The sequence below is a fragment of the Culex pipiens genome, chromosome 3 (assembly GCF_016801865.2).
Source record: "Culex pipiens pallens isolate TS chromosome 3, TS_CPP_V2, whole genome shotgun sequence".
Classification (NCBI taxonomy): Eukaryota; Metazoa; Arthropoda; class Insecta; order Diptera; family Culicidae; genus Culex; species Culex pipiens.
Genome location: NC_068939.1, coordinates 1,127,118 through 1,152,917, shown reverse-complemented (window position 1 = coordinate 1,152,917; position 25,800 = coordinate 1,127,118). Strand labels below are relative to the sequence as shown.

At 39.1% G+C, this 25,800-nt stretch overlaps 3 protein-coding genes across 10 annotated transcripts in view; 2 read left to right on the top strand and 1 right to left on the bottom strand.

Annotated features, from left to right (window-relative positions):
* The window catches only part of LOC120428389 (protein draper), a 37,103-nt gene extending 36,030 nt beyond the window's left edge, over positions 1 to 1,073 (top strand). For 5 of the 6 annotated variants that reach the window (XM_039593392.2, XM_039593387.2, XM_039593388.2 and 2 more), the window contains one exon: positions 129 to 1,073. In XM_039593392.2, the coding sequence (XP_039449326.1) occupies positions 129 to 514 (386 nt within the window). In that variant the 3' untranslated portion in view covers positions 515 to 1,073. Of the gene's footprint in view, positions 1 to 28; positions 48 to 128 lie in introns of all 6 variants that reach the window. The other variant, XM_039593389.2, reaches the window with a different exon arrangement.
* Positions 1 to 25,800, top strand: part of LOC120428400 (elongation of very long chain fatty acids protein 7-like) — a 318,557-nt gene that overhangs the window by 263,401 nt on the left and 29,356 nt on the right. The gene's annotated exons all lie outside the window — the stretch shown is intronic.
* LOC120428394 (nuclear transcription factor Y subunit beta-like) lies at positions 3,786 to 24,394 on the bottom strand. 3 transcript variants are annotated; one of them, XM_039593402.2, is made up of 5 exons: positions 24,062 to 24,394; positions 9,905 to 10,054; positions 9,058 to 9,418; positions 8,745 to 8,946; positions 3,786 to 5,334 (listed from the first exon to the last, which is right to left on the bottom strand). In XM_039593402.2, exons 1-5 carry the CDS (start codon positions 24,160 to 24,162, stop codon positions 4,982 to 4,984), a joined length of 1,167 nt encoding a protein of 388 aa, XP_039449336.1. In that variant the 5' UTR covers positions 24,163 to 24,394; the 3' UTR covers positions 3,786 to 4,981. The 3 variants fall into 3 exon arrangements, with proteins under 3 accessions (XP_039449336.1, XP_039449337.1, XP_039449335.1); XM_039593403.2 differs by lacking the exon at positions 24,062 to 24,394 and adding an exon at positions 19,712 to 20,676; XM_039593401.2 differs by lacking the exon at positions 24,062 to 24,394 and adding an exon at positions 14,895 to 15,619.

Sequence of the window (25,800 nt, the reverse complement as noted above, 5' to 3'; positions counted from 1 at the left end):
TTCCTCTTTTAAATTTGCATGCTCTCAGACATAATAAACAACAAGTTGTAAGTCTTGAAGCGACGCGTCAAGACTTTCCTGTCCACCCTTTTATTAAAATTTGCTCATTATTCCTCCCCACCCAAAAGACACTGAGTACGACCACCTGGACTACTCGCGGCCCGGAAGTTCCCACAAAACGCACTATTTCCGCATGCCCAACCCCATGTCGGGCGGGTCACCGAAAGAGATCAACGTGCTGCGCGAAAACGGCACCACCATCAACAATCTGTCCTCGCCGGGACTGAACATCCGCCAGCCGTTGGTCGTGCCGGTGATTAACGCCGCCGACTGTGGCTCGTCCTCGACCAACTCGTCGCCGACGCCGCCCATGCTGCGGGCCAACGACAGCAGCAACCTGTACGTAAAGATGACCTCCGAGGGGTCGTCCCCGGCGGGAAGTGATCAGGAATGCACCGGTGGTGGCGGCAGCAGTAGCAATAAGATTCCCGAGCATCAGCTCAATATCAAGTAGAAATGTGTCCCGTTTTTGTGTGTGTCTCGTGTTTGAAAAATCCTGTGAGTGCGTGAGAACGCAACTCGGCATATCAGATCCTCTCGTTAATAAGCAATCCCCCGGCGAAAAGCTGGCTTAGTATTAGTCGTTAAAGTTCGAAAGTCATGATAGCTCTATTTTCACTGCTATAAAGTACGTCATATTTTAAACGATTATGATTGTGATAATATGTTTGAGTGTTTTGCACGTCTGCTAGAAGTAAGTCACATTCTACTATTCTACTAAGAACTTTTTATTAGACTGCTGAGAGTGAAGCAAACGGTACAATAATCTGCTGTCGGGAGAAAATCTTGCATTTCTTTCTACCTAATCATGTATAATGTATTATCAAGCGTGCCAAAAGGTTTGGAAGTGGTGTTCTGCTCACGGATCACATAAAAATTGTTACTATTGAATAGATATTTTTGGAACCTATTGACAACCAAGATTAAGAACTGTTATAAATGTAGAGAATTTCAATCGCTTCAATCCCCAAATAGAGATGATATTTCATTCATATTGGTATTACCAAGGAGAGCATGCGAAAATATTTATACACATGACAAAAAAAGTTCATGTAAAAAGTCTATTCTCAAAATGAAAATTATGCTATACATTAATGGTGTTACTAAGCTGTAAAAAAGAATAAAATTTTAAAATACGTAAGCAATTCCAGTCAATTGAAATAGTCGTCTTTCTTTTCTGTAGAACCAAAAAGAATCAAAGTAGTCCGCAGTTGTGCAAGATGCTGTTTTTACGAAATTATTTGATTTTAATCTAAACTCGTGCATTACAAAACTCATCGCAAATGACTACTTAAACCTCACTTTTGACAAATAAGAGAAAGAGCTTTGGCGTCTTCCACAAAGTTTATCGAAGACACCAAGGCTCTATGTTTAAGGACTTTTTTTGATAAAGCCCATCAAAAAAACTTTTTTTTTACTGAAACTATGCCAAATTTAGATTATTGACGAGTACACTGCCCATAATTGACAATTCAGCTATTATGCCAAATCTGGAGCAACATTTGAAAAGGGCGCATAAGCATTTTGACAGCTGCAACTATTTTGCAATTTCACAGGCAATGGGCAACTATTTTACAAAACCCATAGTGTTGAATGGTAGCTGTGGAGGTCAGCTATTGTTTCCCATTTCGAATTTTGAGAAAAAGTTACCTGAAGCTTGAGAAATAGCAAAATAGTTCAATCTGTCAAAATGCTTATCCGCCCTTTTCTCGTGTTGCTCCAGAAATCAAGTATTCCGAGAAAAACTTGTTCTAGTGTTTGTCACAAAATCTACTTCAAGGCAATTGCCCATATGAGTGGCATATTAGCCGTTTGGTTTTTCGCATCGGCAGCCAAGTCTAAACACTATTTCAGTGAAATTCAAGTTCCAGGAGATGCGTTGGAATTTCTTTACCACCTGGTGCTAATATCTCGTTTTTGCCAAAAGTGGATATTAGCCGTTTTTTTCAATGGTGGGAAGTACAGGATAGTTGTCAATAATATCAAAACAAAATTTTTGAAGACATAAAAGTGATAGGAGCTCTTGCCAAGATTTTATACAAACAACATTTTTATAAAATCATGCTACAACTTTTCACAAAAAGCTCCTATCGCTTTGGTGTCTTCGACAAAATTGTTTTTTTTTTCATATTATTGACAACTCTTCTCAAAATTGTACTGGTCTTGAATCAAAATTTGACATAGTTTTGGTCAAAAACCAATGTTCAATGAAAAGATAGAACTTTGGTGGAATTTTCTGACTAGACTCCAAAGCTCGACCTATCAAACGTCATAAGTTAGCTTTGCCACAGTCTACTGTGATGACTTTTTCAATGCACAAATTCATGAAAGAGATTTGGAAGACGGGACGTGTTGACTCTCCACTTTTTTAAGGGTATAAGAGAAAGTCCCCACGGTATCTCCAAATAAGTTTCGCTTGGGTTGGACGATTTTTGGAAAGGTGTAAGTAGAGGGTGACGATTCTCTAGATTTTCAATTTCCCGGGAATCGAGAGTTGAGTTTTGCCATATCCCGGGAATTCCCGGGACCCGGGATTTTTATAAACTAGCCAATAGTGTCAATAACTTTAAAAGAAAAATAAAAAACGTTTCTTTTTAATGAATTCAGTTCAATCAATTTATACTAATCCAATGAAACGTAAATTTAAGTAACCTCATTATTTTAAGGAACTATTTCTACATTTAGATTTTTTCCCTCAATCTACAAATACAAAATCGTTTCTCGAGCCTTTTTGGGACTCGAATTGCAGTTTAAAATGTTTACGAATCTTCATTCGCACTGATTGATTTTTCAAAAGTTGCACAAACTTTTTGTTGAACTTGTTATTAGATTTTTTGAAAGTAAAAAAATAACTAATATATAATTTTCCATTTATGCAATATGGCATTCTGCAATATGATAAATAACGACTCAAAACAAAACTTTAAGTTGATTTTTCCTTCTTAAGGTCAACTGTAAATGTTCACAATTAGCGGGCTTAGTGTCCGCTTACAAAAAATGCCTGATTTTTATTCTTTAAATATAATTTAATATGCAAAACACAAAATGACTTATTGGCATCAAAAAAGGCAATTACCTCGATAAAGCGAAATTGACTTACTTAGAATTAAAAAAAAATAGACTATGAGTTTTGCTATGCTCGAGAGAGAATATGGAAATTAAACTTATCTTGAAAAGGCTTTTCCCTCTTAGAAATAATAAATATTTCATTTATGGTGTGTAACTGCTAATTATGCTTCAAGGTTAATTTTGGGTTCCACATTTTTTGGTTACACTCAATTAAAGTTATTGGAATTTTTGAAAAGTTAAAATTCACACTTTTAGAATAAGAAGATTAGAGAAGCATTGATCAATTCAATTTTGGAAATCGAACATTGAACATCCAATGTTCTAAATAATTTCGAATTTTTCAAATGTTTTTTCTGATTAGTTTATTAATTTTGGTTCGATATTTATAAGTATAAAATTTCCCGGGAGTCTCGACCAAATTTTCCGGGAATCGAGAGGTCAAAAAATTGCGGATTTCCCGGGAAATTTTTCCCGGGAATTCCCGCTCGTCACCCTCTAGGTGTAAGGTATACGATACGAGTGTTTTAAGGCACACATTTCACCAAAAGGCAAACCTTGCAGAACGAAGAAAGCGCAAAAATTGATATTTTTAGCTGTAATCAATCAGTGTAGTCGCATTTCTCGTAATTTTCTAAGAAGTGAAATAGACAAACGAATTTTACTTTTTCAAACTTTTATTTGGTTTGTAGTTTTGTTTTTCACGGTCAACTACACTATACTTAACAACACTCGGCTTATTTCTGTTTTTCAAATCCACCTCCACACTAGTCAATCCTTAATAATGCTGTGTTTGTTTTGGTTTGCTTAGTTCACTCTCATGGATCATAACTAGTCAAATTTTTGTTTTGTGTGTTACTTATGACTCTCGAGAACAGGGTAATCCTAAATACATCCCCAAATATACTATACACAATTCTAATTAGAGCTTATCAAATTTGTATGACTATTTGTTTGTATTCGAAACCATTTTTTCAAATTTGTTTTCTCCAACACGTTTATTTCTTAAATTATTATCTTTTACTTGTTTTCATGTACACTAATTTTTATTTTGAAGGCGCATTCTTCTCCTGTTTTGTGTTTTCGTATAACTGTCCGTCCAATCTACGCTCAGAAACTGGCTCCGCCGTATAATTCGTATGTTTTCTTTAAGCTAAAACTAGGCGCCCGTTTTCAACTGTTGTCCGTATGGTAAATAATGTGATGCACAAAGCGTTGCCTTTTAACTTTGTTTTACTGGCATTCGATGGTGCGTATTAATGTATCAAAGTACGATGTTTGTAAATCTAAAATGCCTGCACTTAACAGAAAATGGCTGATTAGGGCAAACGAGCTGGTTCTCGCTCCAGATGGTAACCGGTATCGGAATGTCTGAATGCTTCTGATAAAACTGATAAAACACGAAAGAAAAACACGCTGATTGGTAACTATCACTAGCAAGATTTGCTGAATCCTTCAAAAACGCGATACAAATATTTCTCTGAAAGCTCTCTCCTCGCTAACCAAGGCAATAAATACTATTTCTGGTTCTGTTACAAACTTACTGGCACTAGAGAATAGGGCAGAAAATAACAATCGATAGCTATTGAATGATTTTTTTTTGCTGGTACATCATCAGTGCTCTTCGTAAACTCCAGGTTAAATTATGTTACAAAAAAAAAGAACTAAATTTGTTTACTCCTTGTACTACCTCGTATGGTTTAAAAGCTAAACATTTTTAATGCTAGACTATACAAAAAGGGTAAGGGACGAATGCTTCCGCTTTCCTCCGCGCAAAATACAAAACAACACGACAACGGATCATCCTCTAAATCTAGAAAACCATTGGCACCATAGTACTGCCCTTCGTAGGCCATCATTTCTCCTTCAGCAGCTGGTTCAGGAAGTCTATCTCGCCCTGCAGCTGCTGGATAGCGTTGTTCTGGTTTTTGACGATCTTACGGCAAGCGAACAGCTCCTTCAGCGTTTGCTCGTACTTTTCCTTGTAGTTGACTGTGCCGTTCGAGGGCGAGAGGCCGTCCTTGTCCTTGCTGTTGTTGTTATTGTTGTTGTTGTTGTGGTGGTTGACTGCGGCCGTGACGGTCAGTTCCGATTTGAGCGAGGCCGGGATGACGGCGGCCGCCGCCTTGACGGCCTTCATCTGCTGGAGCTGCTTGTACGCGACTAGTTCATCTTCGGCCTGGTAACTGGAATCGTATTCGGACGAATCTGAAAATATAATTTGGAGGGATAAGTTTATAGTGTTTGAAACTGTCTCCAAAAATCCAAGGACAAAACTACTTTCAAAATAAAATAATATTTTAAAATGTTGCAATTCCTTTGCGTAAAAAGTGCATGAAAAGAAACTGCTCTTATTTAGGAACCAATTTCGAATGCTGAAATAGTAGTTTATGAATATGATTTTTAAGACTCAACAATCAAAATAGTGTCGCAAAGTATTACTTTTCGAAACAAGTGCTGAAAAGCTGACTTTTCAGCACTGTTATTTTTGGTGACGGATATTTGATTATTTGATTAACACAAGTTATCGATATTAAATAAATAATGATAAAATAACATTTCCAAAAAAGTATCTACGTAGTTTATGGATGGTCCCCTACCAAAAAACAATGCTGAAAAGTAGTAGTTGTCGTTTCGTCATTCGAGAATTAGTTTTTTATACAACGAAATTGAAAAAAAATGGAAATTGATCATCCTAGTTTTTAAACTGAATGTCTTCTATAAATCAATCAAAAATCCTTCAAATTGGTTTAAAACAATGTTTAGTTTTGTCTCTCCTCCCTTGAAAATTTCAGGATTTTTTTTTGAAAAATGTATACAATCGGTTGTAAACTATTTAGAGTAGTTTGAACCGTTCTTAATTATAAAACGGGTAATTTTCGAAAAAAAAAAATATTTGGGGCTACTAGGGGAATAGCATCTAATTCCAACGTGCCTCTAATGTTGGCAGGTCAGAGCTTTTAAATTAAAGCTAATTAAAAACGTTTTCGTGATAAATAGCTCAATAAGAAGTGAGCAAGCAAGTTTCTATCAAAAGTTTTGCAAAATTAGTTGTTTGAATAGTGAAAATCAGCAAATTGTATTTGTATTTGTGTATTTCTTTTTTTATTAAAAACTTTTAGATATTGAGATTGAATTAAGCAATTTTGTGGGACTTCCGTAAATGATGAATTTATGTATATTTATTTGAGGCACTTCGCATACATGTTTGGTATGCCCAAAGAAGCAATTTTCCATTTTCCATTCGTCCATAGTTTCCATACAAATTTGAGCGGTGATCATACACAAATGTTAGATAAATGATCAAAAATCTGTGTCTCGAGAAATAATTTTCTGATCGATTTGGTGGCATCGGCAAAGTTCTTGAAATATTTTTGAAATACATTCATATTTAAATTTAAATTAAAATTGATGTTGCATTGACTACCTCCTCTTGTAAATCAGCCCAGTTAGCGATCAAGTAATGTATTTAATTTTAAAATTAACTAATCTTAATTGTAAGATAAGTTTTTTTTTAAATATTAAAAGCCCCAGATCCATTTGTCATAAAATTACATAATGATGGAGGTGCGTGAAAAAAATCTTTTAAATTGAACCGAAAGATCATAGCAATTGTTGCAAATCTCTCTTTTTTTAATTGTTGTACGCAACAGAATAAAAGAAAACGTGCATTTTTTATTCATTTTTTGTTTTGATCGCCACATTCTCTCTAATATTTAAATCGACTTTTGTTTTGCTCTGTACCGTGTCTCTCTCTCTGTCTATTCTCTCCGTGCACGCAACTTTACAATTTACACACCGCACACAAGTATTCGTAGGTATATCTTGAGCGCGCAGTAGTGTATTTTCAGTTTTTCTCCGTTTTGTTTTGATAAAACATGTGAGCTCGGCTGCTGTGTGTGCGAGCATAGATTGAAAAGAAGAAAAGAAAAAAAAAAGCGCGTGACCTTCGAGTCGCCGAGAGCCAATGCTCAAATCGTCCATGAGAGAGAGCGCGCGCTCGTGTAAAGGCGGAATCGCTGAAAAACAACCACGTTGTTGGTGGTGCGCGCGGAGTGTGTCACTCGACGAATATTGAGAATCATCGACCACCTGATGAATGGGTGGATATGTGTGTGAGAATGAGAGAGATATGGAAATAGACGAGAAACGAAGGGGGAAGGAGGAAACATGATGTATTTGCTGAGCATGTTGGCTCGCAACATGTGGTCGATTTGTTGTGGAACGGAACAAAACACGCACCACGTGTATGAGTGAGATTTGCCACTGCTGACACACAATCGTGGATTTGAAGAGAGATGAATGTGATTATTTTCCTAGTTTGTTTTTATTATTTTAATTCTTCTCTCGCGTTGCTTATTCAGCGTAGAGTTCGCAACAACCTGTCCAGGACGTCGACGAAGCGCTGGCAATCACTGGAATTCCCAGAGCGTATTATACGAACGACTCTGAATTCCCTTCTAGAACATGGTACAGCGCAGCAAACCAGCACCCCCTGGGAGTTTCGAGCACACTAACCAACCCACACACCCATAGTCGCAGGAGGGTTCTCCACAAACATCTTGCGCGTGCTAATTCCCCCCTGCTTGAACGCTTCAAGAGTAGAAGTAAGAAGAAGAAGAAGCAAAAAAAACCCAAGCAACTGCTGGGGATCGACCCGGACTGGACCGGACACACACTCCTCGCTACGCCCTCCGGTTGCCACTGTGTGTTGGCCTGACCTGCTGCTGCTGCTGGTATCCATCATCGTCGTCATCGACCGTGTTTGGATGTGCGCAGTTTCGTCAACACACATCGGGGCTGTCCACGCCAAATATAGAGATCTCCACGGTTTCTCTCACGCACACCATAATTCTGTGTTAGTGTTTGTATTTAAAGTATTGTTTTGGTTTTGATCGATTGTGATTGGCTGAATTCCAAGCAGCTGATTTTGTTTACACTATTTTTACACAGACATAGGCAAATCGAGTAGACAAATCGTCTGTAAAAACCAGCTGTTTACCACGTGCTCGTGGTATAACAAAGGACACAGCTGATTTTGGCAGACGAATCATTCTACTCGATTTGCCTATGTATGCGTGTAACTAAACTTCAAACTAACACACTCTCGCGCGTGGATATCTCTATTGCCACCGCGCTGCGTACCCGAGGGCGAATCGAGATCGAAATTGGGTTTATTTTGGTGTTGGAAATGTTTTAAACTTAATCTACAATGCGACTCCATGGAATTTCACCAATCTGTAATATTTGGTGGAGACGCATGGTTTTTTTTTTTAAAACAAGAAGTTTAAAATCAATCTTTTCAGCCCTCTTTCATCATCTATTCCCACTCGGGAGGGTTGATTTTTTTCCTCCACTCGTGACGCTGATGACCCATGCCGGGCGTGTGTGTGTGTGCGCGCGCTGACCACCAGGCAGAGGGTAGTCAGGGACAAACGTCGCACGTTTGGAGTGGTGGTTCAAACGAGGCAAATAAAAACCCAGGAATCCCAATCAATTTTCGAGCGGTTCAAAGTTTCAGCCCCTTGGAATGCAACCCTACCGGGGGCTGCTACGTGATCCCTGCGCGGCCCAACCCCAATTCCAAAACGGGGACACACACATACAAACATCCTTACCTCCTCCGTCCATGTCCACGTAGTTGATGCCGTACCCTCGTTCATCCTCGAGTTTTTCCTGTGCCGCAGCTGCCGCTGCTTTGCCGTTGAGGTTGCTGATGATGTTGTTGTTGTTGTTGTTATTGGCGGTCTTTTGCTTGACCGAGGCCAGTAGCGATCGTGGCTGCTGGTTCTGCTGCTGCTGTTGTTGCTGGTGTTGTGCCTTTAGGGTGGATTAATTGTAAGTTTCAAGGAGTTTTGACGTAGTCACTTTGAGCGTGTAGTGTTCTACTACAAAGTAACTTTTGGAAGGGGTGGGGGGATCATTAAGTACCTGGAGTTGGAGGGCTGCAGCGAACGCCTTCCTCTGCTGCTCTTTCAGCTGTTGGCGCTGAATAAGTCCAGCCAGCGCGCCACTGACGGCGGCATGGGTTGCGAGGGTGGCGGCGGATGTGGCTGCAGGAGGGAGAGATCTTCGCTTGGCAACCGGCTGCTGACTTTGCTGTTGGTGTGCAGGCAGCGGTCGCTTCGTTGACATTGACAAGATGAGTGAATCATGGTCTGGCTGCTGTTGTTGTTGGTTGTGGTGTCCATTGGGCGGCGAATTGCCTCCGCCGAAGCCACCACCTATGCTGATGCGAGTCTTTGGTTCTTTACTGGCTGGATATAGTGTGGGCACCGAACCTTTTTTCAGCCTATCCGTGTGTGTAAGAATCGAGCGCGCGCGAGCCAGGTAGCGAAACCGAGAGTTCAGCGCCAAAACCCAAGGCGAGAAGGGAAGAAGAACAAGAAGAAAATCGATTACATACCGAGCTATTTTTGGGTTTCTCCTTGCACGACCCGTCGCGCCGCCGCCGCGCACTACCGGTTCGTGTTTTTCGGTGGCCCAGCGAGGTTGCCAGAAACAGAGAGATTCTCACCGCAGGTAATGACGCAAGTCGAACCACCTCGAATCTTCTCCAGATTCAATTCCCCCCCCCACACATCAGCAACTCTTCTCGGAATCGAAATCAATCTGGCAACCCTACCGTGCGGGCAGGCCGCGTGATGACCAGCAACCAGTTGTGCCCCAGAGTCGTGGACTTGGTGGTGTCACGTCGACTTTGGTGGCGACGACGACGACGACGGTTGGTGGTCGCGAAAGGAGAACGCTCAACCCCCCTAGATCGTACAAAACTTACCCTTGACTGAAAAGATTTGGATTGTTGAAGTCGTTCGGCTGAAAGTGATCGGAACAGATACGCGAACTCTTGTACAGGTACTCGGGGCCATTTTCGTCGTACTTTTTCCACAGCTCGGGACGGTTGCAGAACTCGACCCACTGCTTGCACCTGGAAAGGACCAAAACGAGGGAAAGGAAAGAAAAAGGCATTAAGAAAAAATATGGACCGGGCACAGATGTTTTATTTTTATTTTTCATTTTTGGGGTTTCGGTCTGCCTTGGAGTGCGGAGGAACCGGATCCTTGGCGCTGCTGGTTGGCCCGATCTACCTTCTGTCGACTTTTTCAAACACATGGCGTTCGACGGGTGAAAGGGATTGATGGAGATTTTCATCAACTCTACAAAAAAAAAACCCAATTTATTAACCAAACTCCTCAAGCTGCTAAGCGCTGGTCTTCCCTAGTACAAACAAATTGGCATTGTTGGCCGTCCCGCACCTCGACTCAAGCGATGATGTCATTGCGTAGGGATCGCTGATTCAGCAAAAAAGCCAGATTTACCAGGACCACGTTTCTCCGCGCTGGTACAACTTCCTCAGAAATTTGATTAAACCAATTGCACTCCCAGTTGTGTTCCCCCGAACATCTTGTGGCCCCATTATTCCCCCTTCTCCGTAGCGACACAAAATAAGGGTGACGACGACGACGTCTCCGGGCGCGCAATCCACGGCGCACACCAGATTGAGTCGTGCTCAAAGTCAGAAAAACCAACAAACGTGGCCACAAAGCGTTGATAAGAGGCCGCGCAAAGCATTCCAAAGTGCGCCGTTGCTGCTGCTGCTGCTCCTCCCTCAACGACGAGGCAGTACCATTATTCCGTGTACCGCACACCGCAGAGTCAGTGTATGCGACCACGAACCGCTCTATAACCCTCGATTGACCTGCTGCGCAGGGAATTACGTGCGTGTGTTGACTTGTTAACCACTGTGGTTTTGATAAATTCTTGAACTGATTAAGTATTACTCTAAATTAGATTTTAAACGAGAAGACGGATTTTTTCACATTATTGGCTAAAAGTTAAAAAAATAAAATCACGAAGCTTCTTGAATTCATCAAAATTATCAAATTTTTGCTTTGCAAGTTTTGCAATTTTCACTTCAATTCACAAAACTTTATACACTAGTGCCAGACTGTCAGACGCGATTTTTCTTAACATTCCAACTTCCAACCCCTTAAAAAAGTTGGAACGATTACTTCAACTCGCTGCTTCTCGTGCATAACTCAACCAATTGGGACGATTCTTTTTTTTTGTGTGTATTTTAAGGATGTCTAGATGATCCTAGAATTTTGCAAAATACGATTTATCTAATTTGTAATTTTTGCAAACAGAGATTTTCTTTTTTCTCTTTTTCGGAAGCTACTGAAGAAAATATCAGCTTTGATTCAATATTAGCAGCAAGGGTCCTGATTTTCGATTCAATGAACAGAAACCACTCACTCATCGCCTATCCATTCGTCGCCTATTCCAACCCGCTAGCATTCATAAGCGAATGATACTCGCAAGCAGCTAGCGAGTGGCCCGAACTGTTCACTCAGGGAACAAATACATCGTGAAAATATTTGCCTACTCCGTCGTTCGACGACACTCACACAGTACCATGCTCAGCGAAGAGCCACTCTCACAAAATGCTAGCGCGGCAGTCTTTTTGCCTTCACGCCCTCAGTTTGCCATAAATTTGATTTTTTCTTGGTGGAAGTTTCTTTGAATGGTATCTATAATGTTATGAAATCAAAATAAATGCACAATTTAATTGATAACATTGATTTTAGGCAACCCAAATCAATGAGTATAATGCAGCGCATCAGAGAAAAAATGTGTTCAGTTCAGAGTGATCGGGGACGTTCGCCCTGCCTGAGCCGTTCGGAGACTGAGCCGATCAGAGAGAGAAGGAGAGTAGAATAGAGAGTGTTCGGGAGCGAATGGTTTGAAAGTGACAAACGGTAGGAATTCATCAGGGCAGTATCGCGTCGCCTGCTATTTGTGCTCGCGAATGGAGTGGTTGATTTTGAGCAATCAGGACCCTTGATTAGCAGAATTATTGTTTCGATCTCACTAGTTTTTTTGGCCAAATTTTCCCTAGTTTTTGTTTAACGGTGCACATTAATCAAAGCTTTTGCACCAAGATTTTTGTTACAGATATTTTAGTATTTTCGAAACTACGGAAACTATCGATTTAATTTTTTATTCATCCCCTAAAGTACTGTCTATTAAGCGAATTACAACAGAATTTGCCAATTTTTATAATCTGATAGTTGCAGGATTGGGTCCGTAAGTTTGTCAATTTTGAAATAAGAAGACAACAACTTCCTTGGTTGCTGTGCACCCTTAATTGTATTCCTTCTGTTACCAAGCGGTTATTGAAAAGGAAATAGTTGCCAGGAACACCAAATCTCTATGAACCAGTTATTCATACAAGTCGTAAAATTATTATTTCGATAAATAAAATGAATTGAAAATAGCAGAATTATGTGCGATTTTGTAAAATAAAAGGGCACTTCCTCCAACATTTGGATTTGATTCAGATAATTTACATCAAAATGTGATGAAATTAATCATTTTAAAAAAACAATATTCAAAAAATCTATTTATGCTGGAATTCTGGAGAAAATGTGTTTTTTTTTTATTATTGCTATAGATTGTGGATCTCAGCATGGTTATTGGGCTGATTCCAAAGAATGGTGGAAATTTGCTAAGTTTGGTTTCAAAAACATTTATTTTGTGGTTAAATATTGGTGAAATATGTAATGAGAACAAGACATAATCATAATATTTGTTTATGATAATGTGCAAACTTCATGAAAAAATAACCCACACAATCGATTAAATTGTTAAAAAAACAATCTTGCCCCGACGAAATATTAAATCTGAAAATACAGGAAAAAAAATACTGGAAAATTCAGGAGAAAAGTATGAAAAAACTCAACAAGCCAGAGATAATTGTTGAAGGTTGTAAAATACACCATATATATCGGGAAATGTGTTTTCCCTTCATCTAAAATTTCCCTCAATAATGAGTGAGCAAAAACATATTACTGGCGGAAACTAAAATTTTCATTGAAAAACCTTGTAAACTTAATGGTAAACTAATCAGAATACATTTTATAATGCTTTTTTATGTTTGTTTAATCTAATAAAGACTTTTGGGATCACAGAGACGATATTTTTATAAATATAAGTTTGAATATAAAAAAAAAGTTTGAATATAAGTTTAAGGAAAAAAATACAAAAGTTTTAAGAAAAACGTGAATTTACATTGATATTTTGCCAATTTTTGATAGCATAACTATAATGTTGCATAACGCATTTTGTGTTAATTTTCGTCGAACAATTTTGAAATCATGCTTGAAATTTGTTTTTAATGTTTCGCCCACCCTCGATCCGAAAATGTGTACAGAAATAAGTACTCAAAATTAAAAATAAAATAGAAGATGCAAAGTTTTTCTTAAAACAAGAATAGTATAATAGTCTCTTGATTGCACAAGATATTTTTAAAAATATAAAGACAGTAGGAGAATTTTGATCAAAAATACATTACATGGAAAAAATGAATTTTGCCATTTTATATTACCTCCATCTATAACCATTAGACGAGCAGCATACTGTTCGCGAGCGAATAAATAAATATAATTTTTAATTATCTTCAATCAAAAACTAATGTTAAGTCCGAGTAAGTCCTTCGTTAAGGAAACTAAGTATCAAAAATCGGAATTAGAATCAGAACCTTCGGAAAAATACAATGGAATCGATCTTAGTCAATCAATTCTAAAAACCCCAACTCCAGTAACTCCAGGACCACTAGCGTTAGTCAGCGCTACACCCGCGTTCGTAACAACAACAGCAACAAGTGCGGTCACGGCCGGGGAATTTCGAGTTCCACCTTGGGCAGTCGCCACCGACCGACCCCGTCCCACGACCGCCGCCTCCAACACCCCGCCGTGTGCCAGGGTGGAAACGAGTCTCGCGAGAATTTCGTAATCAGCGCCAATGAAAAAATCCAATATGACGCGTCGTCGACGGCTGCTGCGGCGATGCCCGTATCATGACCGGACCCGACTCTATTATCGAAACAGTCAAGCCAAGAGCGCACTTGGTGTACTGCGCGCGACCCTCCGACCGAGCGAGCCAGACTCTGGGCGGCCGATCCGAGTAGAAGCCGCCGCCGACGCTTCTTCGTTGTTGGTGTGCTGGTGGCCGTATCGTGTCCGACCGACCGACCCGTACGTCCGTCGTAGTAGTCAGGCACCATCATCAAAGTAGTCGTCGCGCCACATTGGTGATTGTGTGTGGAAGTTGTGGATGGGAATGTATAGTAGGCACTTGGAGTAGCAGCAGCTGCTGAAGGCGAACAAGGTTGCTTGGGGTGGTGCCGAGAGGGGCATGGGAAGGGAAGGGAGCGCGCGCGGGGGGTCGGTGTGTGGTTCACCAAGAGTCAGGCATCGCGGCGTAGTATTATAAATGGGAGAAACAGGACAGCGGAAGGTCTCGGCGCGGAACTGAAGGGGGAGGAGGGGGAACTGAAGGGGCAGGTTTCGGTCAGCGGGCAGGGCACTGCGAAGAGGGTCTCGTGGTGGTTTGTGAACGATCGTCACCGCCGCACCCGTCTCACGTTGCCAAGTGGACGAAGGAAAAAAAAAATACCCAAAACGGTGCCCGAGACCCGACACACAAAGACTGCTGGTTGCCAGCGAACCGATCCGAAATAAGCCAGTTGTTACCCCCCGAGAGTAGTCGGAGCGCAGCTTGCTTGGTTTTTTTTCTTGTGCTCCTTGCACCGACCGAACACGGCAGATGGTCCTTTATTCGACCTCCTTTTTCGAATTCTTTGTTCTCCGCTTACTGTGACGTGTGTTCCAACGCCTCCTGGTGTGCGGCAGTTGGGACGATTGCCCCCCGAAAAAGGAAACCTGGTGTACGTACTTAACGATCCTCTAGTAGCTTCGTTTACTTACATCTCAGGATCTCGCGGAAATCGAAAGTACGATCTAGTGTTGGTCTGGTTCAGCAGCTGCCTGTTGCGACAGCCCATCACCAGACAGTGACTTCCGGACATCTTCCCCATCTTGTCGTCGTTCCCGAGAACTAACTGCACCAACTACGCGTCAGATTAAACTTGGAAAACCCAGCACTCGCCTCGACACTCCAAGGAATTTTCGGTGACACAATTATTCTAGGTCCATCCACACAAACACTGCTGGCCGACGAGATGCCTCGACGTCAACGTCGTCGTTACACACACGTCCGGCTCTAATCTTCCGATGGCCACTACCACCACTTAACCAGCACTGGCTGAGCCGCGTATGGCACACACAAAGTTGGCGACGAGTTCTTTCTTCACCGAACGCTGCTGGGCTGGCCCGTTTCGGACCAGAAGGTGATTTTTTTTCCTCTGATCACAACTTGTTGCCTCCGGGGACACTGTCCTTCGCGCGTGCACACCCCGAACTGATACCGGACGACGCGAACGAACGAAAGAGAGAGAGAAGCAGAGGGAGAGGGAGAGAGCAGATGATCAAGGATCTTTTGGGATTCTTCTTGGCCTTCGGCGATCTTCGGACCGAGAAGCCACTTCTCGCACTCCACGAAATGCGTCTTGACGCGACCGGTTGCTGAAACGAACTGAGCCACGATCCGGCGAGAAACCAGGCAAACTGCAACTGCCTGCTGGCTTGGCAAACCCAGTCGCCAGCCAGCCAGCCAGCCTAGAGTCGATGATGAGTCGCGGAACGGAACGGGAGAGACCCACAAAGTGCACTGCACACACATGTCGACGTCGCGGTGAGAGAGCGCAAGCTGAGAGGGTTGAGAGCGCCGCGCACGCCGGGATTAAACACGTTCGGTTGGGAAATTCGGGGGAATGTTTAAAGTAGTCAGGTAGCTTTTATAATTCTGGTAAGGGTTTTGATGTTTTTGGGATAATTTTGGTGACCTGGGTATGATATTTTTGTTAGGACTTAAAATTTCACTTGAAGTACCATGCGTTCCCATGAAAAACACTAAATTATATGGAGACGCATGGTACACCTAGTTCAAATTTCACAACAACTTGAATTTCCACCACACTCCAACTTTCCCAACCATCCCATTCCTGCCCCCCGTAAGCCAAAGGAATCGGGCTGAAAGTGAACCGCGACGACGCGGTCAGTCGGTTAGTTAGCCAGCCCAACCAACCAGCACCACACACCATCCTCCCGAGCGCTCAGCTGTTTCAACAACGACCGCAATGCGAAGAGTCGATCAAAATCGCGACGACGACGTGGGCTTTTGCTGAGAGAGTGTCGTCGAATCGGCGAAGGGAAACAACGTGGTTTTGTGGTTTCATTGAGTCGTAACTGTTGCTGGTGTTGGAGGAGAGAATGACTTCTCTCGGAGTGATAAGGGTTAAGTGGTTAAGCGGCTTGACGAATGGGTGCCCCGGAGAGGAGAAACGAAAAAAGATCGGTTATCACTCGTGGCTGAATGTCGTATTCGTATGGAGTAGATTCGTGGGAAATTTGATAAGGCGAATTTGCAGAAAAATCAGTTTTAGAAATATTCCTCTCTCATAATAATGCAAATAATTTGTTTTATGAATATTGATAGGATTCATTGAAGTATTGGGCAACATGAATTTGCTGTAAACCGGGTGACAGTGGATTGAATTTATTTTTCAAATATTATTCAGCCGGTAAGACTTGTCTGATGATTTATATTTAAAAAACATGTACTGGGATGAGCCACCAATGTCCATGAAAGCTATATAACAAAAAATCAGTAGAGCTTTTAAAAAAGTTTCGTTGAAAATAATTATTTTGAAGTCCAGAGTGACTTTGATAGACACTGTGCACAGCTGTGTTTCTTACAGATTTCATCTCAAATGTGTTGAAATTAAATTGATTACGTCAGTTACTTCTAATGTTTAAGTTGAATTAATCAAAACTAAATTTTTGGAAACTTGTATTAAAAAATGTGTAATTTAGAGGTTTGGTGAATACAAATTTCCAAATCTGCTCAAAATTCATTAAATATAGATTTTTTTATGACATTATGAAATTTTGTTGTCCCGAAACCAATCTTGTGACATGAATAAGAAAATTACATTTACTGAAAAATGTATTCTAAATAAAATCATATAAATTTGAAAATATTTTTCAGTAACAAGCATAACAAGTAATTTAGAATCTATAACTGTTACCAGTTACCAGTTACTGTTACCAGAATCCAAAAATGCAGTTCGTTTCATGATTCGATCTCGTTTTCATTGGGAAATCCTTGAGAGGATCAAAATAATCTTATTTATTGCCGTTTTCGTGATTTAAGTTGACTAATTATTAAAATAGTTCATTTTTTTTGAAAATTATTTGTTGATGTACTTTGAACAGTTCTGTATAATATTCAGCATGATTCCATTCTATTCGTATTTAAAAAATCTTAACTTTCATTTTTCTTACCTGACAAAGAAAATCTCTTCTTAACTCTAAACAGAACATTAAATGAACAAACAATATTTTATGCTTTTTTTATATTTTCTGTTGCCACATAAAAAATGACTAATTTCACATTGATTACATGCAACAAGGATCAGCACATTTAGCGGCATTTTATATTCGTTTAGTGGCATTTTATGTTCGGCATTCGTATTCGTTAGTGATAACAAAAAAATATTTTTTTTTTGCAATTACTCTGTGAAACTGTCAACTTTTCCTGTCCTTCTGGAGAAACGAAACTGCCTACTTTTCCCTACCAAAAATAACAGATTTGATTTTGAACTTTTCAACACTTGTATCGAAAAGTAACATTTTTCAATATTGTTTTGTTTTGAACGGTGAATTTACTTAACACATGGATGTTTGACATTAAATGCCACTCAAAAAGCGTTCTTCAGAATTGCAAAAAATACCTCGTTGTACCTCGGTATACCTCGTTGTACCTCGGTATACCTCGTTGTACCTCGTTGGATAAATATACGACTCGTGCTGAAAAAATCTTGTTTTCGCAACTTGTTGCATACACTACTATTTTACCTTTCATTTTAAACGATATTTCTCTTTTCACGAAGCTTTTTCGATCTGTGGACTATGATGATTTTTACACTATTTACTGGTGACACTACTTTTTTTCGTTCTAAAGGATTTAGATATTTTCAAGACATTTTGCATTCTAGATTTGGAACGGTGGCAAAAGTAAGAAGCACATGAGGTTGAAAAACATGAGGTCCAAAGGGTCTTTTTTGTAATATTTTTGCGTGGTTTACAATCCACAAGACTCTCGAACAAGAGCAGATCTTTAAATAGCTGACTTTAAAAGTATTTTTAATTTTTAACTGTATTCTACAATCCTTTTTTATTGCATTTCCAAAAGTCAGTAGTTTATTAATAGAATTTTGTTGAAGATTTAGTCATATTGTATTTTTTCCTAATGTTAGCATTGAAAAAATAAAAATAAATATATTTTTTTTTCATTAATTTTTTTTTTGCTGATACAAAGCTTTTTGAAAACTAATGCAATTTACGAGACTTTTAGGCCAATGCAAATTTTATTTCAAGAGTTCTCTGTTTAAACTAATCAGAATAACAATGCATAATGCTTATTTATTTTTTAATCAGATAATCACTTATTAATCTTTTTTACAAAATTTGAATTTTGGGACAATGATTTCTCACACTTAAGAAATATATATTTGCTGATTTTTTTAAAAAGTAAAATGCCTTAAAAACTGTGCTTCTTTACCATAAAACATAGTTTTAAAATGGTATACAAAAACACAAAACATACAGATATTAAAAGTTAGGTTTCCAGCTTTGTTGTCATTTGTATTCTTATATCATTAAACTTAGATCATGGAGACGCACGACAGTTTATGTTACTCAAAATTATTTAATTTTAAGTGTCCAATTAAATCGTATCGAATTCTAAACCAGGAATAATAAATATGAATTGTCATTGGTTCAGTAAGGCTATAGTTGCAAAAAAAATAATCAAGCAAACTTACTAATCTTCGTCTAAGCAGCTAAAACTCATCTCAAAGTTAACCTTACGCTTCAAAAACATTCATCTACGTCGCAGACAGCGAAACTTTCAAAGCAGAAAAACATCTTCCTTCCGTTCGAACGGCGACGCGCTCGTCAGTTCCCCCCGTTGCGTTCCGAACCCTAGTTCCAAGTTCCTCCCTCTTGTTTCATCAGTACCCGAGACGTTACACATCACCTAGGCCCCGTGAGCCAGCCGAGCCGAGAGACAAAAATCAATTTCTCAACATTCCCTTCCCCCACTGCTGGCCAGGCCGGCCTGCAGTCGTGGCTCATCCCGGTCCAAGTTTTGCGCGCTTCATCCGAGTGTGAACTGGAGCGACTTTGGCCGAGGGATGAGTCATGTTGCTTTTTAAAGAAAGTGTGAGGACCTTAAAAAATGATGGTTGTGATAAAAATTGATTTTGTAACCAAACCAACCCCAATCAACGGTAGCAAGGCACATTCCAGTTCCCAGTGATGTGCCTGGTACCGGCGGAGGTAGCCAAAACTTTGTGTGCGCTGTTGTCCCTTTTTGCGTCCCTCAATTCCGTGCGACCCTCTTCGCGCTAGAGGGACGACGAACATCCGAGGCAGTTTTGAACTGCTTCTTTTCGCTTCCGTTCGTCCTCCTCCTCGTTTCGTCGTTTGGCCTCATGGCCAACAGCCCCGAGAAGGCGAGGAGTCGTCGTCGTAGCAGGGATTTGCTGAACTTTTTTTTTGTTGGTGTTTGTGTGTTTGTACGTTTGGAGGGAAAGAAGGGACCAGACAGGACTACTTACACAGCATCATCCTTGGGGAAGCAGTACAGACTGCACGTAGGGCTTCTACAGTTTGAGCATCCGGCGACCGAGCAGTAAGATGGTGGCATGGTGCTGCGAGTTCAGCGAGATCAAATTTCCTGAAAAAGTGTCGTCTAACTGTAACTCGCTCGCTCGCTCGCTCACTCACTTCCTCCGGCTACGATTTTCCCGTGCACGATATGATGATTTAAGATTTTCAAAGTTTTTCACGAATTTCACTCCGTCCGCTCGCGCAGCGGATCGCACTACTACACAGACTGACCACAGTGAACCGCTAGGAACTGGCTCATAATTAGATAAAAAAAAACTCCGGAGCGCCACGAACTCAAGACTAACTGTCCTCGATTCTTCCCCCTTGGTTTGGCCTAGCCGCGCTAATAGCAGCTGTCCGTCCGTCCGAATGGAGCTTCTTTCCCTTTTGGCGTTTTCCACCTTGGTTTGGTTCTCTTCCAATTCTCGCACCTCAACACACTCACTGTGTAAAGGGGCAGCAAAACGCACCACCACACGACACGACCGACAAGACTAACCACGAGCGGATGGATGGACCGACCGACTCGAACTCGAACTGAGGAATCCGTTCCACGAATAGAGGAGGGCCACTTCACTCTCAAGATTTCCTTCTCTTTTTCTTCCCACCCAAGACCCAGGCTGTGATGTGGAAAATTTTTCCTCCTCGCGGTTTCTAGGTCGTGTTAATTTTCCGAGCCCAAGTTACGAACTTTCCGGCTGGATTTTCCACCTTCCGTGAAACTCAGAACCCTCCAGAACCACACAATTCGTGACGGAGTTCACAAACTTCACGAGCCACGATGAATTTTCTTCACGACACACTGCTGCACACGCCACGGGCCTAGAGATCTACACGCCGAGAGCTTCACGGGACTTTTAAAGATCTATCTTTTCCTGTGCCCTCTTTCTTGTTTATTCCTTTCCACCATCGCGGTGTCAAAATGCTCGTTCTCTCGCTCTCTTGGTTTATGGTTTGCTGCGCGGTGGTGCTCTTCTGCTTCAATGCCTGGCCTAGCCGCCGGTGCTTTCTCCGCCAGTTGGCCATGGTCGATTTTTAGTACATTCCTTGGTGGTGGTACGTAACCATTCAGGTACTGGAAGCGGTTGTGAATGGGTGACCGGCGCTGATTCATTGATTGTTTAGTTCAAATATTTCAATAAACAACAATTAACGGTTTTTGTTAAGATACACTTCAAGATTAAATAAGAAGTATTTTTTTTAAATTTTGCAATTTCGACAAGAGTCCCTGGAAGTTTTATTTTTGAAATAATAACAACATACCTAGTTTGTGGAAACAGTTGGTTTAACTACAAATTTACTCCTTACCACAGGACAACAAGGCTCGGCGTTTGTCCTGTGTTTTCTTTTGTTGCATATATTATATGATTGAATTCTGACTTAAAATCATAGCTGTCCATAAAAATCTAAATTTCATTATAATTTTGAAAATGTGTTCATTAAAAACATCTATTTTTAGAAATGCAGTCGAGACTCGATCATCCGAAGCACAGATTATCCGGAGTATCGATTATCCTTAAAATAAATGATTAAATCAATTAAACTATTTTTTTATTACCGCGTTTCGAACTAATAATTCGCCAAAAATCTAGTTTTGATGTAACTTTGCCAAAACTTAAAAAAAAGTTAAAGAAAGCTTAAAATTAAATTGGTAATAGCCTTATTTGTCGATTTGATTCTCTGTAATGAAGTTTTTGCGAGGACTTAGAATAATCGAGTCTAGACAAAAATAAACATAATTTTCTAAATGAATACTTTGCTAATACAGTCCAGCATCGGTTATCCGAAGATTTGATTACACAACTTGGAATTATGAAGTTGCTCAAGTCAGTACACTTGAGCTTCAATCTCGTAGAGATTTGGGTTCCCTGAACACGCTGTATTTAATTGATTAGTGGATTTCCTGCTAATAAATAAAATTGTACATTTGGTTTGATTTGCTTAAGATAATTCTGTAGCATTTATAAACGAAATTTTCAATTTTATTTTTTGCCAGCAAATCTACTAAAATTCAATTCTGTCGAATGGAGCTTATTTAGTGAGCTCAAATTCATCATATCTTGACGAAACACGAGTCTAAAGCGTTTACTGTAATCAATTTCAAAAATGTCGAGTTGTGTTATCCAAAATTCGATTACCTAAAGGTTTGGAGACTTAAAATCATGTTACAAAAATCTCATTTTTTTTGTTTTCTTGCTTGCTTCAAGTTCTGTGACTCAATTCAGTCATATTTGAGTAGTTGGGGACGCATTGTATATCACTTATGCGTATTTTAGAGGTCCTACTTAAGTTCGACAATCAAAAATAAGGCAAAGAAAAGAATAATTTACGACTCGTTTATCAATAAATTCTGAAGCAAAAATCATGGTACTACCGAAAATTTGCTAAATATCAATAAAGTTTTGAATTATTTTTTTCTAAATTATTTGCAATCAGTTTTATTTTTTTGTTTTATTCATTGAATGAACTTAACTGTACCGTAAACCGGGGTGACTTTGATAGGATTTCAATTTGTTTTTAGAATATTTTCCAACAGGTAAGGGTTTTCTCAAGATTATTATTTTTAAAACATGTACTGGGGTAGGCCACACAAAGTCCATGCACTATTTTGGAAAAAAAGTTTTTTCAATAGTGTTTAGAAAAATAGTTACGTTAAAAATTCTTGGTTTTAATTCCGGGGTGACTTTGATAGTCATAGTTTTTCTTGTTAAAATCATATTTAAGATGTTCAAACTTTATTTGTACGTTAAATGTACCATCATTTAAGTAGCTGAAATAGTTTGTAAGAAAAAAAAATCAATGTTTATGTTAGTTAACTAAGTTTATAAGCTTTTTAACAAAATACATATAAATTTCAGGTAAAATTGTTAAAAAGTCGGATTTTTGCCTGAAATTTGTTAAAACTTGTTTTGTTTATAAAATTATCGATTTATATTGCATTTTATACTGGATTCGAAGCACGAATCACAAGTTTTCACATTTTACATGAAATTTGTTCAACTGAATTTGCCTATAAACTTGAAGATTTTTTTAATTGTGTTTCTAAAACACATATTATTTATTATTTACAAACTTATTTAACCTTCTCCTAGTGGAAAATTGTCCAAAGAATCCGAAAATTCATTCCGTTTTCCGATTAAAAACCATGTTCATTGAGAAAATTATGACACTTTTGTTGACTTTTGTTTTATTCATTGAATGAACTTAACTGTAATTATTGTATAGTATTTGCCCCCGAGGACGATCATATACCGTCCGTCTCCATTGCTTCTGTTTTATTATGAAGACGCTTGGTTATTTATTATTTTTTAGCCACCAATTGGGTATTAAAGCCCTATGTCAATTTTTATGTACAACGGTTAAAAACACGATTGAAAACCATTTCTGATCACTTTTTTTCATTTTAATGCAAAAAAAAAAATGACAAGACAACATTTTTTCGATGGATCACCTATGGTCCCCTTGAAACGAGCTGTCAAGTAGGAGCTTTTCTGTCAAGAAGGACCGAGAGGATAATTTTTCAAAATTGAATTAAAAATCCATTTTAAACTCTTCGTGGTCGTACAAAGGGTCATTGTACTCAGAAAAATAAGCTTTATCGCTGTAAACAATAATATCAGCAATCTAAGCTTCATTTTAGGACCCAATTGGTTGAGGAATTTATAAGGAGGGGGTAGACAAAATTTTGAAATAAAATTGTTAATATCTTTGATTTAGATGCTTTTTCATTAGTAAAATAAAAACAGATATTTTCAGATACAGTCCAGACTACACTATTCGAAGGCTTTGGAAAAAATTAACTTCGGATAATCGATGCAAAAAAAAATCGTTATCTTAACTAAAATTGGGTCGAAGAGTACGAGTTTGGTGTTAAAAGCAAGAAAATAAAAAAAAAGAAAATAAATTGGTTCGTAATTAAATTTTCCGACTTATAGGACAAACCTTCGGATAACCGAGGCTTCGGATAATTGAGTCCGGAATATAATCCTTATTTTTAATTCATGGTTCATTTAAAAAAAAAATATTTCAAAATCAATCATTCTGAAAATTTTATCATCTTCTCCTTTGCTCCGCATCGCACACAGTTCGATATATCGAGCAGCACATGGTCGAAGAGTGGCCAAAACAGAACGTGGAAAGTGAAATTTGTTTTTGTTGCAGGCTGCGCTTTAGCCGGCCTTTCGCTCAATCAGCTCAATACATAAAAACAGCACAAAAAAATACTCAAATTCGCTTATCGCGCGCAGTCCCACCTCGTGATTGCGTTGGGCTGTGACAAGTAAAGTAAACACACTTACGTGTCGTGATCCTTGGGAAAGCGATGGAATGACAGATGTGGGCTGCCCGAACCTTCAACCTTGTTCTCGCAACCCGCCACTTGGCACTTTCCGCACACCATGACTAATTACTAAACACTAATGCGGTAATGCACACTAAGACGGGAAGGCACTTTCAAACTATTCGTTGTTTAGATTGTAATAGGGCATGCAAGTTAAGACCAAATATAAATAGAATAAACTGTTTTAAACAATTAAAATTGACAATAAAATAACCTAAAACACAAAAAAAAACTAAACGTGAAACGAAAACTGTATGAATGAAACTGATATCGGCCGTCTAATCTAATAAGAATGACAGGCTGGACTTTTCTGTCACTTCGTGCACACGTTTTCGCGGCGGGGATTTTCTTCGTCGATTTAGCACAACGTATTTGTTCGAGCGAGGACTGGGGTGGAAAATGGAACTACACGCCACCGGCGATGCGCCGTTCAGGAATAGTTTTTTTACACTAGATTTTCCTTTATGACGGGAAGAAAAATTATGGAAAAGGACATGTTTAGACATTTTTAATTTTGTTTTTTTTACATCGCCCTAGGCCGATGGAAAGAGTTTTTTTTTCAAATTTTAACCCTCTACTGCCCAAATTTTTTTTTCGAAAATATTTATTTTTCCCGTGTCTAGGAGGTCATTTTGAGCAACTTTTGTTCTATGAAAAACTTTACTTCTCTTGTTTTATGTTTTTCTTGTTTCATTTTTAGTATTTTAATTTGCATTTATCTTGTTTAGTTTATGTTTGTTTTTGGTGTTATTTGGCCTACTCTACCACCTAATATAATTACATTTCGCCTATCTAATTTTTTCATGTTTTTACAGTCACTTATTCAATTTTTTGCATGTTTTTCACATTTTCTGCTATAGAATCGCACCATCATCATTTAAATTGCAAAAAAATGCGTAGAGGCATAGTCTGGGACACTACAAAAATTACTGCATACTTCTTTTTACTGAAAATATTGGAAATGTTATTGAAAAACACAGCCTAAGTTGACCCCTAAAAAAATTACATTTTTAAAAACATTGGCAAAGTCACATAAAACAAGTTAAACTTCCAACCCTGAAATTTTCTAAAATTTTAAGAGTTCTTCTTTCCAGTGCTTTTTAAAGATCAAAAATTGGTTGAAAAAATGATTTTTGGCGATTTTTCAAATCGAAGCCCGTCTAGAGGCGGGGTTAGGTTGTAGAGGGTTAAGCGTAATAGTCAAAACTTAAAGTATAACTGCTTTACACTGTATAACAGTTATAATAAAGTCCAATGTTTGTAGTATTTCATAAATTAAATTTCAAGCCCTTTCTGACCTGTGGTCCTATTTGATTAGAATACAAAAAAGTTATGCAATGTATTTCTTATAGTTGGTTGAGAAAATCATTCTTCAGCAGCTTCCTGATTTTTTGGGCAACTCTTGCATTGGCCCTAAGATTTTATTTTATTGTTTCATATAAAAATGAATTACAATGCAGACTCGATTCTCCAAAGCCCCGATTATCCGATGGTTTTTATGGGACGTCATATAGCCAAAGCATGACAATATTTTTTTTTGTATTTTTATTATTTTCTGAGCGAGTTGTGTTAATTTATCGAAACTTTAAACTTCTTTTTAAACTTTCCCCAAGGTTCATAATTATTTTTTTAACATACTGTTCTTGCAGACCATCATACACCGTGCGTCTCCATTGCTTCTGTTCTTCGATGAAGACG

Bases quoted from the DNA above. Each gene is read 5' to 3' on its own strand.
- LOC120428394 (XM_039593401.2), bottom strand. From the start codon at position 15,004: ATGGGGAAGATGTCCGGAAGTCACTGTCTGGTGATGGGCTGTCGCAAC. The intron at 10,055-14,894 runs GTAAGTAAACGA...GGTCCTTTCCAG, and splicing joins TTTCCGCGAGATCCTGAGAT to GTGCAAGCAGTGGGTCGAGT. The intron at 8,947-9,057 runs GTACTTAATGAT...TCCACCCTAAAG, and splicing joins CTGCAGCCCTCCAACTCCAG to GCACAACACCAGCAACAACA.